This window comes from Anguilla rostrata, chromosome 2 (genome assembly GCF_018555375.3).
Source record: "Anguilla rostrata isolate EN2019 chromosome 2, ASM1855537v3, whole genome shotgun sequence".
In the NCBI taxonomy this organism is placed as follows: domain Eukaryota; kingdom Metazoa; phylum Chordata; class Actinopteri; order Anguilliformes; family Anguillidae; genus Anguilla; species Anguilla rostrata.
The window spans coordinates 28,375,467-28,391,881 of record NC_057934.1 but is presented as its reverse complement, the minus strand read 5'-3'; the positions used below and the strand labels follow the sequence as shown (position 1 = coordinate 28,391,881).

The 16,415-nt window shown below is 38.5% G+C and overlaps 1 protein-coding gene across 2 annotated transcripts in view; it reads right to left on the bottom strand.

Annotated features, from left to right (window-relative positions):
- Positions 1-788: 788 nt before the first annotated feature.
- Positions 789-16,415, bottom strand: part of LOC135249143 (neuroblast differentiation-associated protein AHNAK-like) — a 29,461-nt gene continuing 13,834 nt past the window's right edge. For both annotated transcript variants that reach the window (XM_064324450.1, XM_064324451.1), the window contains 4 exons: positions 9,523-9,643; positions 8,856-9,031; positions 8,021-8,768; positions 789-7,051 (listed from right to left, as the gene is read on the bottom strand). In XM_064324450.1, coding sequence (XP_064180520.1) covers positions 3,657-7,051; positions 8,021-8,768; positions 8,856-9,031; positions 9,523-9,643 — 4,440 coding nt within the window. In that variant the 3' untranslated portion in view covers positions 789-3,656. The remainder of the gene's footprint in view (positions 7,052-8,020; positions 8,769-8,855; positions 9,032-9,522; positions 9,644-16,415) is intronic.

The following is a 16,415-nucleotide window of genomic DNA, read 5'->3' as shown; positions in this document are numbered from 1 at the left end:
TATTTCGGTTATACACATTATTTTTGGATTGAGTGTCTATAAATAGGTTAGTGGTATTATATAGCTAATGTGGATATTTCACACTGTAATGTAAGCGTTAGTTAGTAGTTTTTGAATGCATGCAACAGTGATGGTCAGTGGAGGATACGATAAAAAGAAAAATCAAAAACAGACCAAAATACACAGAATTCTCGTCCGTTTCGTCAGCCAATGAAACATAACATAACAAAAACAAAACAGTATGGGAAGCGACGACAACAACTGGCGCATATTACATTCACAATGGGACTCCGTCGCTGATCCACCGCGTCACTGTCCTCACTAGATACGTCCTAGTCCTGGTTTTAGTAGCCCGACGGTGGAAACAGAAATGGTAACCGTTCCCACGAGTACTGAGCAGCGTGGAACGGCACAGAGTGGCCCTGGTAACGGTTCGGCCCTACGGTGGAAAAGCGGCTTTAGTTCCTGGATTTCAGGCTGACGACTAAATGACTGAATTAGCACAATCGTTTACATGCTCTGACATTTTAGTTAATTTTGTTTGGTTTTTATTTTTGTTCAGTTAATGAATGACACTTGTATCAGCATATTGATTGTCTTACTGTAACCTAAACTATGAGTATATAGCACTGGTGTGTGCAACTACAGCAATTTGTTAATTGAATAAGAGTGATTTGTGGAAACAATAACATACACACACATTTTTTTTTCTCTTTAAAATATATTGGATTACATAGTGAAGAAAAAAGTGAGCACAAAATGTTTCAGTCACATGCTTTCTTCAGTGCTTATTGGCAGTGCAGCAATTGCTTGTTTATATACAGTGGCCATCATCACCAGATGGGAAACAAAACCATTGGTCAAATTGTTGATGTTATACATATACTATTAAATTACATGGAGGCAAATTACATAATATATTGTACATACGGCAGTTACATACATATAAATACAGAAAAGGGCGGTTCTAAATCAATACAAAGTTTATCACATATTGCAGAATGACAATTGCTATGCAGTGCAATCTATATGCAATCCAAATCATTTGTGTTGGTTTGTAAATCATGCAAATGGATAATTCACATCAATAAACCACACCTTAGACGAGGAGATGACATGAAACATGAAACATTGATGTAATGACAAAATGTAGGCAATCAGATGTCACAGCATGTGTGATAAATCCTATGGGAAGATAATAAAAGGATTCACAAAATGAAAATACATCCAAGAACAAAGATCATAATGTTGGTCAGACATAACAAAATTGTTGTGACAGTCTGTGTGATAACCATGCTATAGGTCAGTAAGTTATTCAAATATAAATGGATTTTCTTTATTTACAAGGCTAGCCTGCGTCCTTGGACTATGGAAGGTAAACCTCTTTTGTGTTATGTTTTCACTATCCCTTTACTCCCCTATTTTACATTGCTAAACAAATTTTATTTACATAACCAACAATTCACTATTTCTTAAATTTTTACTTTATGAAAAGTGCACACCCTTGTGCAGTCTTGAGACCATGCATAGTTACATCTAGTGGCTAAAGTCATATTTGAAGCCTGAGACATAATTTTATTGTTTTGCCAAATAAAATAAAAGGCACATGTAGTCAGAGATATTCTCTTTTTTTCCCTTTTCCTTTTCATTGTATGGTTTTACAGTATTCCGTATTTACAGTTTTACAGTATACAGTATTACAATATGTACAGTTTTCTTGCCATATCTGCTACGTTACATTACATTAGATTTTATTTGGCATATGCTTTTATCCAAAGCAACGCACAATAAGTGCATACCGAAGGTCACTGGAACAAATACAAATACAGGTCAGATAAAGTACAATTCTCATAAAACAGCAGCTATCCATAGCCATTAGGGATGGAGGGAGACTCCACTCTTTGTATTTGTATCTGTATTTGTTCAACCAAAAAAAAATTTGTATTTGTATTCGGATCAAAACCAGAAGTGGGTGTGCCGTGAACCAGAAGTGGGTGGAGTTTAACACGGAAGCTGTATTGAATTATTACCATTATAATCACTATAATTGCTTTTTAAAGCTGTGTTTAACAAACATGGACCTATGGTTATATAGCCATAACAGGCTTTTATAACACTTAAGTAAACAGACAGTCAAATCAAGCTTCAAACATAGGTAAATGTTTTTAAAAATAAAAAAAAGTTCCTCATCCTTACTATGAACTGCATGAACCCCATCACCCCTACCTGAAGGACACAGTCTAAATGCTTCACACAATGACTGGGTGTGTCATTAGCCAACAACCTGTTTTTGTAATGTTTTAACTCTGAAAAGGTCACTTTTTTTATTATGTAGCCAACTACCACTAAGCATTATAGCATCGATTTCTGCACCAGCAGCGACCGAATTTCATAAAGATCATGAAACTGATTTCAGTGTTTATATTTCTAAATTATACCGGTTTTGTTATATAGGCTAAGGGAAAATGTATATTACAGGAACACTGAGAAAAGCCCTAAAATGTGCATGACAAAACACAAAATAGAAAAGTAGTTAAATACATTTTTAAATTTATAATAATTTTAATTTTAGGTAATTTCTTTGGTCATTCAGCAAACTTCTCCCTCCCTTCTCCTGGAAATGTGCTTTCTATGCACTGTCGCCCTCCTCAATTCAACAGAGAACGCGTAGCTTTGGTGGTTTCCTGGAAACGCACGCACAAAAATCTCAAATATTTCATGCAGTTGTGTAGATATTCTATTTAGTTTATTTAAAGTCTCAGTTTCAGTGAAAACTCAAAACAATGTTGTGGCGTTATCTCCACGGCGTTCTAAGCCTATCGTTTCTATAACTACAGCATCCACAAGTATTCATAAAGGCTTTATCAAATTCATCACAATTGCAGTCAATGAATTTTTTGTGATCGTATGTGCAAAATTTGTTTTGATAGTGCTTTATTGGGAAATTATTTTGAAAGCACTGGTCATTCAATTGTTGAATAGCGGGCCCGGAGTTCACAACATGTTCGCACCTGGGTAAGAGCACTTCTTGTTCTCTATTGTCTGGTGGGGAGGGGTTTGTGAAGAAAATGGCACAGACGGCCAGTATTTCTTTACTTAGTCAATTTTTTCTCATTTTAAAAACACAGTTATTTAAAGCCTAAATATTTAGGAAAGTCATAGAAGGAGGAGGATATCGCATTTATGGCATTGGGAGTGATTTTAATTATAAAGTCCCCAAAGCGCAATGACTTCTCTTTGGCCTATCTAGTGTTAAAGGAAAGTCTCAATTGCTGTCTCTCTGCCATTGTGTTTCTAATTGAGAAACTTGGTACTGACTTCTGAGCAACTTGTATCAAAGAGATGGGAAAACAGATCAGAATCCGAATAATATTGGTCAAATTCGGGAGAAGAAAACATTTGGGGAGAACGCATTATCCGAGTGTTGCTGAATATGGTATTAGCGCTATGTATTTTTCTAGTAGTCTCACTATCTTCATGTTAATGATTACTTGGTCATGTACTAAAATCTTTGCATACACAGTTCACAAAAAAACATCTAGTTCATTTTAGATCAACAAGAAAATTAGGGAATCCTACATTTCTCTTGGGATTATTAAAGTCAAAATGGGGCTGCTCTTTCTGTTTATGCTTAGTGTAAAGTCATTCCTTTGCATTTAAAGGAGGGTTTTTTGCAACTTTACCTTTGACCTTTTTAATGTGCCCCCAGGCACTTCAAGGTCAATATCTGGAGTACACATGATATTAGTACTAGGCGAGTTATATCCTTTCCCTTTTCGTAAATTGGCATACTCAACAACACTGGGATTTTTCAGATTAGGTTTGGGGATATCTACTTGACCTTTGAGATTAGCTTTGGGTGATTTGTCAGATTTGTCAGAAGTATTGATTGCACTCTTCATTTTTGAGGATGCATCAATATCAAGTTGTTGTCTATTCATATTTAATTCAGTGGGTCCATATTTAGGTCTCTTTTGTGTTGGCACATTCAATTTTCCTGAGAGAGCATCAAGATGAAGATGTGGTGTATTCAAATTCAACGACTCTCTGATATCCGTTTGTGGTAAACTTTGAATTACATCAGGGGAACTGATTTCACCTTTAATCATGTGTGATTTCAAGTCAAAATTTGATGATTTGAGGTCAGGTTCACAGCCTTTCATGTCACCATTGGGTAAATCAACATCTACCTCTGGAGTTTTGATTCTCCCTTTAATTTTAGGAGCTGTGAGATTCGGATCAGGTGTTTTCAAGCTTGTATCAATGCCAAAATCTGGCCCTTTCACTTTGGGCCCTGACGGACTAAATTTGGGCATGGTGAATTTCTTTGATGGGGCATCAATGTCAAGATCTGGCATTTTCATTCCTAGTTTAGGAATGTTGAAATCAGCTTTGGGTAGATCTGCACCAAACTCAGAGGCATTGATTTGAAACTTAGGAGCATTGATTTTTCCTTTTATCTTAGGAGCTGAAAGATCTAAGTCTGGTGTTTCTAGATCTTTACGAATATCCATTTCAGGACGTTTTGCTTTAGGTCCAGAGATTCCAAAGTTTGGTAATGTTGGAGATTTAAATTGAAGAGAGGGTGATTTCAGATCAAAATCAGGTACATCCATATTAAGTCCAGTGCCTTTCATGTCACCACTAGGTAAATTCAAACCTATGTCAGGAGCTCTAATTCCTCCTTTAAACTTAGGAGCTTTGAGACTCAGATCAGGTGTTTTCAGGCTTGTATCAATGTCAAAATCTGGCCCTTTCACTTTGGGCCCTGATGGACTAAATTTGGGCATGGTGAATTTCCCTGATGGGGCATCAAGGTCAAGATCTGGCATTTTCATTCCTCGCTTAGGAATGTTGAAATCAGCTTTGGGTAGATCCGCACCAAACTCAGAAGCACTGATTTTTCCTTTCATCTTGGGAGCTGAAAGATTTAAGTCTGGTGTTTCCAGATCTCCACGAATGTCCATTTCAGGACGTTTCACTTTTGGTCCAGAGATTCCAAAGTTTGGTAATGTTGGAGATTTAAAATGACGAGAGGGTGATTTCAGATCAATATCTGGTACATTCATATTAAGTCCAGTGCCTTTCACGTCAGCACTAGGTAAATTCAAACCTATGTCAGGAGCTCTAATTCCTCCTTTAAGCTTAGGAGCTTTGAGATTCAGATCAGGTGTTTTCATTCCTGTATCAATGCCAAATTCTGGTCCTTTCACTTTGGGCCCTGACAGACTAAATTTAGGCATGGTGAATTTCCCTGATGGGCCATTAATGGCAAGATGTGGTGTTTTTGTACCTAGTTTTGGGCTGTTCAAATCAGCTTTGGGTAAATTCACAGCCAACTCAGGGGCATTCATTTCTCCTTTGATCTTAGGAGCCGAGAGATTCAAATCTGGTGTTTTCAGATCTGCATCAATGTCAAGTTCCGTACGTTTCAATTTAGGTCCAGAGATTCCAAATTTAGGCAACGTTGGAAATTTAAATTGTCGAGAGGGAGTTTTCAGGTCAACATCTGGTATTTTCAGATGAAATTTAGAGCCTTTGATGTCATCACTGGGTAAGTTCAAACCTACGTCTGGAGCTTTAATTCCTCCTTTAATTTTATGAGCTTTGAGATTCAGATCAGGTGTTTTCAAGCCTGCATCAATATCAAAATCTGGTCCTTTGACTTTGGGCCCTGACAGATTCAATTTTGGCATGGTGAATTTTGCTGATGGGGCACCAATGTCAAGATCTGATGTTTTCATATCTAGTTTAGGGCTCTTGAAATTAGCTTTGGGTAAATCCACACCCAAATCAGGAGCACTTATTTTTCCTTTGATCTTAGGAGCTGAGAGATTGAAATTAGGTGTTTCTAGATCTCCATCAATGTCCACCTCTGGACAATTCACTTTAGGTCCAGAGGTTCCGAATTTAGGCAATGTTGGAAATTTAAATTTTTGAGAGGGAGACTTCAGATTAACATTTGGCACATCCACATTAAGCCCAGTGCCTTTAATGTCAGCATTAGGTAAATTCAAACCTATGTCAGGAGCTTTAATTCCTCCTTTAAGCTTAGGAGCTTTGAGATTCAGGTCAGGAGTTTTCAGGCCTGCATCAATACCAAAATCTGGTCCTTTCACTTTGGGCCCTGACAGACTAAATTTAGGTATGGCAAATTTTCCTGATGGGGCATTAATGGCAAGATCTGGTGTTTTCATATCTAGCTTAGGAATGTTGAAATCAGCATTGGGTAGATCCGCACCCAACTGAGGGACATTCATTTCTCCTTTGATTATAGGAGGTGAAAGATTCATGTCTGGTGTTTCCAGATCTCCATGAATGTCCATTTCTGGATGTTTCAATTTAGGTCCAGATATTCCGAATTTAGGTAATGTTGGAAATTTAAATTTTTGAGAGGGAGACTTCAGATTAACATTTGGCACATCCACATTAAGCCCAGTGCCTTTAATGTCAGCATTAGGTAAATTCAAACCTATGTCAGGAGCTTTAATTCCTCCCTTAATCTTAGGAGCTTTGAGATTCAGATCAGGAGTTTTCAGGCCTGCATCAATACCAAAATCTGGTCCTTTCACTTTGGGCCCTGACAGATTAAATTTAGGTATGGCAAATTTTCCTGATGGGGCATTAATGGCAAGATCTGGTGTTTTCATATCTAGCTTAGGAATGTTGAAATCAGCATTGGGTAGATCCGCACCCAACTGAGGGACATTCATTTCTCCTTTGATTGTACGAGGTGAAAGATTCATGTCTGGTGTTTCCAGATCTCCATGAATGTCCATTTCTGGATGTTTCAATTTAGGTCCAGATATTCCGAATTTAGGTAATGTTGGAAATTTAAATTTTTGAGAGGGAGACTTCAGATTAACATTTGGCACATCCACATTAAGCCCAGTGCCTTTAATGTCAGCATTAGGTAAATTCAAACCTATGTCAGGAGCTTTAATTCCTCCTTTAATCTTAGGAGCTTTGAGATTCAGGTCAGGAGTTTTCAGGCCTGCATCAATACCAAAATCTGGTCCTTTCACTTTGGGCCCTGACAGACTAAATTTAGGTATGGCAAATTTTCCTGATGGGGCATTAATGGCAAGATCTGGTGTTTTCATATCTAGCTTAGGAATGTTGAAATCAGCATTGGGTAGATCCGCACCCAACTCAGGGACATTCATTTCTCCTTTGATTGTCGGAGGTGAAAGATTCATGTCTGGTGTTTCCAGATCTCCATGAATATCTATTTCTGGATGTTTCAATTTAGGTCCAGAGATTCCAAAGTTTGGTAATGTTGGAGATTTAAAATGACGAGAGGGTGATTTCAGATCAATATCTGGTACATGCATATTAAGTCCAGTGCCTTTCACGTCAGCACTAGGTAAATTCAAACCTATGTCAGGAGCTCTAACTCCTCCTTTAAGCTTAGGAGCTTTGAGATTCAGATCAGGTGTTTTCAGGCCTGTATCAATGCCAAATTCTGGTCCTTTCACTTTGGGCCCTGACAGACTAAATTTAGGCATGGCGAATTTCCCTGATGGGGCATTGATGTCAAGATGTGGTGTTTTTGTACCTAGTTTTGGGCTGTTCAAATCAGCTTTGGGTAAATCCACACCAAACTCAGGGGCAATCGTTTCTCCTTTGATCTTAGGAGCCGAGAAATTCATATCTGGCGTTTTCAGATCCGTATCAATGTCCACTTCTGTACGTTTCAATTTAGGTCCAGAGATTCCAAATTTAGGCAATGTTGGAAGTTTAAATTGTCGAGAGGGAGTTTTCAGGTCAACGTCTGGTATTTTCATGTGAAATTTAGAGCCTTTGATGTCATCTCTGGGTAAGTTCAAACCTATGTCTGGAGCTTTAATTCCTCCTTTAATTTTATGAGGTTTGAGACTCAGATCAGGTGTTTTCAGGCCTGCATCAATATCAAAATCTGGTCCTCTGACTTTGGGCCCTGACAGATTCAATTTTGGCATGGTGAATTTTGCTGATGGGGCACCCATTTCAAGATCTGATGTTTTCATATCTAGTTTAGGGCTGTTTAAATCAGCTTTGGGTAAATCCACACCAAACTGTGGAGTATTGTTTTCCTTTAGGATTTTAGGAGATGAGCAATTTAACCCTGGTGTTTCCTGATCTCCATCAATGTCCATTTCTGGCCCTTTTACATTTGGCCCAGACATTCCAAATTTAGGTAATGTTTGATATGTACATTTCTTAGAGGGTGATTTGAGGTCAACATCTGTTGCTTTCAGGTCAAGTTCAGGACGATGTGTGCTGTCATCTAAAATGTCAATACCAGAGACATTGTCACCTCCTTTAATACTGTCAATTTTCATATTTAGGTCCATGTCTGAAGATTCTGAATTAGGACCTGAGAGATTAACTTCAAGGCACTTTACATTGTCCTCCAAATCTGGTTCTTTCAGTTTTGAAGATAATCCCATAGGTGGCATTGGGCAGCTTTTGCTGAAGTCTGGTACACTGAAACTGGAATCTTCCAGAGCTTTTGTGTCTTGTATCTTTGGGCCTGACCATTTAGCATCAATATCTACTTGAGGTGTTTGCGCAATCATATTGGACAAATTTTGAGAAGGGCCTGCAATGTCACTCTTAAAGCTTGGTCCATCCAAATGTAGTCTTGTCCCTTGGACAAGAAGCTGGCTGTTCAGGTCACCAATTTTAACATCTGATGTTTTTGCCGCATCACATACAAATGGTTCTCTGTTCAGGAATCTCTGTACTTTGCTGTGGAAAAGTCTGGAGTAAGAATCCTCAAGCATCTATGAAACAGAAAACAAATACGTTGCTTAACAAAATCCATTCGACATTGATTCTGTAATCACTACTTATAATAAAATTATACTTACTTCTTTTGGAGATGCAATGGAGTTGTTTAATATTCCAGAACTTACACTGGCTTTCAAACTTTCTTTTGTCAGAACTTTCATGTTTTCATCGTAAGGTTCAATTAGTTTCAGTACCCTCAACACCTCATCTTTCTTAAGTTTGTCGAAGTGGATGGTTGCACCAATAATTTCATCACCTGAAAAAAATGTTTTCAATGATGAAATACATGACATGGTCATCATCACAAGATAACCAAAATAGTTTTCTCAGTTTACAGTGAACAATTGTATCCATTAAAAATCAGTATTTCTCATAAAAAAAAGTTTACTATGCAATAGGAAAGAACAAATGAGATGCCACTGAAGAGATAGCTCATATACAATAATTTTGTTTATTTATTTGAGAGCAGACACTCAGCATTTTATGCTTTTATTAGCACAGAAAGTGTCATAGCAGAGAATCAAACCACAAACTACATGGGGGACTGATGTGGCTTGAGATTCAGCTGCCCTACAGACAGTGCCACACATGTCGCCACATTCAGTCTATTATAATTTGATCAGTTAAATAGGAATACGTATATTTACTTTGCATAGTTTGTAAAAACTGCTGCAGAAAAAACCTCGGAAAGTCTAGATTTGATGAACTGTTGTATGTTATAGACAAAAGTATTGTTTTCCAATTTACCTTCTTTCAGGCCTATGTCAGTGGAAGAGTCAGCTCTGATGCTCTTGACAATCACACCACCTTTGTCCACATCTTCTAGGACAAGGCTGTCAGAGAAACTCTTGCTCCTGCTGTGCCTCATCTGAAAACATTTAATATAACAAGGCTTTGAATTATTTCATACAGCTGAGGCCAAAAGTTTACATACACCTAGGCTAAAGATATTCAAACTCAGTTTTTCACAACTCTGCACATTTCATGTTAGCATACATTACTTTTGGCAAGTCAATTAGGGCATCTACTTTGTTCACATCAGAGGTAATTTTAAAACAATTGACAAGAGGCAGATTTATTTCACTATATCAGAATTCCAGTGGGTCAAAAGTTTACATACACCAAGTAGACTGTCTCTTTAAACAGTCTGGAAGATTCCAGAAATTGATGTAATGACTTTTTAGAACCTTCTGATTGGCCAATTGTCATAATTGTTAATTATGTCATAATAATGTTAATTGGGAGTTAGTTGGCACCTGTAGCTGTATTTAAGGGCCTACTTTTAGATCCACTGCCTTTTTGCCCTTGATACCATGGGAAAATGCAAGCAAATTAGCCAAGACCTCAGAAAAAAAATTGTGGACCTCCACAAGTCTGGTTCCTCCTTAGGAGCAATTTCCAAACAACTGAAGGTACCACGAGCATCTGTACAAACAATTGTATGCAAATATAAAAATCTTGGGACCACACAGACACTGCATCATTCAGGAAGGAGGCACTAATTAACTCCCAGGGCTAAACAAACTTTGGTCCGAAAGGTTCAACTGAACTCCAAGACAACAAAAAAGGAACTGGTGAAGGAGTTGGAGGCATGAGATACCAAAGTATCTACATCCACCATTAAGAAAATCCTACATTGCCATGGCCTGAAAGGCTGTCACGCAAGGAAGAAGCCCTTACTCCAAGACCGGCATAACAAAGCCAGAATGAAGTTTGCAGGTGATCACCAGCATGAAGATCTAGCCTTTTGGAGGAGTGTTCTGTTGTCAGATTAAACAAAAATTGAACTGACTGGCCATAATGATTAGCGCTATTTATGGAGGAAAAAGGGTGAGGCTTTTAATTCGAAGAACACCATCCCAACTGTGAAGCATGGGGGTGGCAGCATCATTTTGTGGGGGTGTTCTGCTGGAAAATGGCTTAAAGACAACAAAGCGAAAGTATTGGAGTGGCCATCACAAAGCCCTGACCTGAATCCCATAGAAAATTTGTGGACTGAACTGAAAAAGCGTGTCCGAGCAAGTTAAGCAATTAAAAGGCAATGCCACCAAATACTAACAAAGTGTATGTAAACTTTTGACCCACTGAAAATCTGATACAGTACACAATAAATCCGTCTCTTAGCTATTATTTTGAAATGACCTCTTATGGAAATAAAGTAGGTACCCTAATTGACTTAACACAGGAAATGTATGGTAACATGAAATGTGTGGAGTTGTGAAAAACTGAGTTTGAATGACTTTAGCCTAGGTGTATGCAAACTTTTGGCCTTAAATGTAGATATAGAACTACCAGTCAGTGCATAATTGTATCCTGAACTTCTTCTTTCAGTTATTTTATATTAGAAACTTTACTAATCATTTTTCCATTTGGACCTAATTCAGCTGTCTACACTTTATACTCAACAGTAACACTTAGCTGTTACACAAGTTATACCTTTCAGTTTTCTGACAGGAAGTATGTCTGAACTCCCATCTACTAGCACTGTGTGGCAAACATTTAAAACTTACTTTCATTGTCATCGTAGCTGAGTGGCGTTATGTCCATTTAAACTAAGGGGGCACGTGCTCCCTCTTATTTTTTTATTTTCTCTCAGATATAAAACGAGCATTTTATTAAATTTGTCATTTGTAACAATTATGCATGATGAGCTCAGCGTATATGAGTCAAAAGTATTCTTCTAAATATGGAGAACATACTTAGGTAATAATCCCCTTTTCCCCATTTTGCTAGTTCCTCGCCCGAGTCAGATGGTATCACAGATTTTTAAAAAACAGTCAAAATATATTACCTCAATGGGAGAGGCTTTCACCTTGACTCACAGTGCACATTAGAACGAGAAAGAAATGAGCGGCCATAACAACATATCATTAGCATTAGCACATCTTTGTTGGTATCCGATTTGTAGCACATGTTGAAGCATTTCAGCATTTCAGCCAGTCAGTTGGAAAACTACTGGTGAGTATGACTAGTCACTGTCTGAAAACATGCAAAAATGGGGAAAACACATTCAATCATCTTTATGTTCCCTTTGGGATATATCTAGTTAGCTTAATTGCTGGTTATCTAGTTTGTAACATTAGCTTTGTGGTAGTTACTGCCTTTACTAGTTTGGGGTTAACATGTGTCCCTGAAAATCCGGAAATTCGTAGACTAGCTTTCCATTCATTGAGAACAAATGGAAAATGAGAAAATGGCTTTTTAAAAAAAAGGTAAGTGATGGCACTAGTATGAAAACCCTTGCAGATCGGTATGGGAATTCCCATGGCATCAAGTGTGGCAGCAAGTCTCTAGCTATGTTTTCTTTAGTTGCTACTGTACCTAGCTGTTAGCAACATAGCATTATTGATAATCAAATAATGTTATCTAGTTTAGGTAGCTAGCTAGCTTATGTGACAGGACATGGTTTTTTAGAGAAACTATAGGGTGGTGATGCTCTTGGCTTAGTCTTTTTGTCAGTTTTTTTCCTGACGTTATCATCATTGCAATTGAGACACAGAGAACCGACTGAACCGAGGGAGAATGAGGGATGCCTTTTGAAGGAATGCAGATAGACAAAAGGTTGGCTACTAAAACCCAACACAGAGCCACTTTTGGGTTCTCTCTCTCGCCCTCTCTCTCTTTTTCTCTCTGTATTACTCTCTTCTTGAAAGAAAGTATGGGATTGAGATGCAGAGTACAGTACAGATTTACTTACTCCTCTTGGCTTTGCTAATTAATGTGAACTAAATATTATCACTGCTGTCCTGATAGATTTAGGTCATGTGTTGTTATTGTTGGACATGTAATGCTGTAACTCTTAACAATAAAATAGGGGAAATCAATGATTGAAGAAACAAAATATTCGTATTGTGGCCAACCCAACTCCCGACCTAAGGTCTCACTCACACTACCCACTGGATGTCTTCCAGGGACCTTACCAGCAAGATTGATAGGAACTAGTTTTGCCATTTAACACTTTGAACAAGACCACATATGAACCTTGGATGTGGCCCTAATGCTCTTCAGCCTCATCCCAAACTCGCTCCCCAATGTCTACAGCATGCACAAGAATTGACACAATAACTGTAAAAAACTTCATCTAGAAGCAGAGACTGGGACCCCGCCTTTTTGTTTCTCTTCTTATTTCTGTTTGTTTTATTTCAATGCTATAGACTATTATGCAGTTTGTATGATATGTGATATATATATGCGCTTAAGCTCAAAATTATTCATTATTCATAGTTATAGTGAATTTTCATTTGATTAATAGGTTTCTTCTGGCTGGAAATGACATAGGAAAGTAACAAAAGACGGTAAGACATTGCATTAGAGATATTAATGAAAAATATTACCTATTTTTATGTTTTTTTTTGTTGTTTTTTTTACATTTTGACAAAACATTCCATGTCCAAAATTACCCCTTGAAATTGTTTTGAGGAAATGCAAGCTTCTATACCATTCCAAATGGTCCTGGTAATTTCTACCATGTTCTAGAGCAGGGGTGGCTAACCCAGGTCCTGGAGAGTCGCAGGGTCTGCTGGTTTTTGTTTTCACTCGGCACTTAATTGATCAATTAAAGCAGTTGATTACACAGTTAACTCACCTCACCTGGTTTCTTTTGTCTAAGTGGTTGTTGTATTTAAGGTGAAAACAAAAACCAGCAGACCCTGCAGATCCCCAGGACCAGGGTTGGCCACCCCTGTTCTAGAGCATTCTAATCAACTATAAATTAAGAACAGCTGATGCAGTTGTTCTCTAGTCAGTTTCTAGTCAATTGCAAGTCATGTGGAGTTCCATACTGTGAAAAATCTCAAAGGGCGTAGTAGGAAGCCAAAAGTGACCCCTGCGCTGGCAAGAATGGTAGTGCAAGAGGTCAAGAAGAATCCAAGGATCACGACCAAGGCCATCCAGAAGACTCTGAGCAATTCTGGTACCAAGATCTCAAGTCAGACACTCCAGCGGACACTGCACAAGGCTGGCTTCCATGGATGCCAAACAAGGAGGGCTCCACTTCTCCAAGACAGGCACACAAAAGCTTGCCTCCCCTTCCAAAAAGATCACCTGTACAAAGAAGAAAGCTTTTGGCCATCAATTCTGTTGTCGGACAAGATGAAAATGGAGTTGTTTGGACACAGGGATGTGGCTTTCGTTTGCCGAAAGAAAGGAGAAGCATTCAACCCCAAGAACACCAAGCATGGTGGTGCGAATGTAATGCTTTGGGGATGTTTTTCAGCCAATGGGCCAGGCAACCTTGTTAAAATAAACGGCATCATGAGAAAAGAGGACTACATTAAGATTCTGGAGGAAAACATCAGGCAGTCTGCAGAAAAACTTGACCTTGGGCAGCACTGGACCTTCCAACAAGACAATGATCCGAAACATACAGCCAAAGTGGTCAAGAAATGGTTAACAGAAAACAATATCAACGTTTTGGAGTGGCACAGCCAGAATCCAGACCTGAATCCTATCGAGAATCTGTGGAGGGAACTAAAGACCAGAGTGATGGCAAAGAAGCCTTCCAACTTCAAGGACCTGGAGATCTTCGCAAAAGTGGTCCAAAATCCCTGTGCAGAAGCGCAACAAGCTTGTTGCCAATTATAAGAACCGTTTGATTGCTGTGATGGCAAATAAAGGCTTTGCCATTGATTCCTGAGAAAGGAATTAATTAATTAATTAATTTGACGTGTTAGCTATGCTGAAAGTAAGCTAAAGAAACCGACCCATCAAAGGATCTATTCGTTTACTAATTCTCCACTTGCTATTGTTCTGCAACATAGCAACAAGTTAAACACGTGTAGTCCATGTACTTTCCTGCAATGGCAAGCAAAGTAACTTCCAGCTTCAGTGAAAGGACCAGGATGGAGAAAGACGAAGCCCTTCTACTGACAGCGCAAGGACAGATCAACAGCTGGTGCCTAAGTCAGAGTTCCCTTGGACAAGCCAGCACTACACAGAACCAGTAAGACTGACAAACATCCAGGAATCAACTCGCTTAGGAAACTTATGTTTGTTCATTGTTTTCAAGGAACTGTGTTATTGATTGTATGTAATGTTGTGTTTAGATTATATCACGTCTCTTGTTAATTAGCTACAGCCATCTGGCCTGCATAGCTAACATATAAACTCTATCACTAACATTAGCGTATGATCCGCCTTTCTTTTAAACAAGATCTGTGCATGTGATCTCTCATGCAGTAACATATACTCATTCGATGTATGATCTCGTATTCAAAGGTACACTGAAATAAGCTAGACGTAGCTAACTTCAGTAGCCTTTCATTCACACCATTCCACTGATTTCCAGGCTATGCACCACGTGTGTTGGTGAACACACATGACTAGACACACACGTGGAACAGTCTAGTCTGCCTTGCATATCCTCCTTTATTTAACCTTTAATGAGTTTAGTTTAGATGTTTGTTCATTAAATTCTGTTTTATTGAACCTCATCATCGGTCTGATCATTATTCGGATAAATGCTTGAGCCTACAACCTTAAAGAACTTACACAAGTTATATAATTGGTTATTGTTTTAATATTCCATCCATTATCTATACCCACTTATCCTGGGCAGGGTCACGGGGGGTGCTGGAGCCTATCCCAGTGTGCATTGGGCAAGAGGCAGGATTACACCCTGGACAGGCCGCCAATCTATCGCAGGGCACACACACCATTCATTCACACACTTTTACCTATGGGCAATTTAGAGTCTCCAGTTAGCCTGCATGCATGTCTTTGGACTGTGGGAGGAAACCAGAGAACCCAGAGGAAACCCACACAGACAGGGGGAGAACATGCAAATTCCACACAGAAAGGCCTAAGCTGAGATTCAATGGCCCATGACCTTCTTGTTGTGAGGCGACATTTTTGCTATGGGTGTTACCCATTGTACCACCATGCTGCCCTGTTTTAATATTTAATATTGATATTCATAATCATGATTTAATTAATTTTATGAGACTGATTAATTATGAGACTGATTATACTTTTGCACCATTTGATCATCACATGAGGTAATATATTTATACCTTGTGCATTCTGTGGTGCCTACTTGTGAGGATTGTTAAAACAGACATCCTTACTGTTCTACAATTTGTAGAGGTGTTTTCCCCTGCAGTGGGTTCTGTCAGCAGGGATTCACATCTCATTGCTCTCTAGTTTATCGGGTACTTGCAAATCTACTTGTTAAGGCCTAGGGTCATGTTCACACTTAGATTGAGTATGCATTAGAACCGGCACACGGGGCTGCAACGTATTCTTGGGCAGTGCTTTATGGTGGGAACGTGAGCATGCAGCCTACCATTCATTGTGAAAACATGTTTAGACAACCATTTCACAAGGTTACATTTCAAAGGTATATTTAAAAAAATAGGTTGGTGCAGGATATTCCTAAGGTTACAGAGAAATAAATAACATTAATGTCTTTGCACCCCTTTGGATGCCAAATCTGGTTAATCTTTGCCCGTGTGTTTATTTCTCAAATGGATTGTTCAAGACAATAAATGACCACTGAATTTTGAAAAAGACATCTTTACATGTAAAACCAATGGTAAGATTGTGTATTTATTCCATATTTAGTAGCAGATATTGATAGCAGAATGACATGGCAGATGTTGAAGTATGCAGATGACACAACATTCCTTGCACTCCTCAAAGAC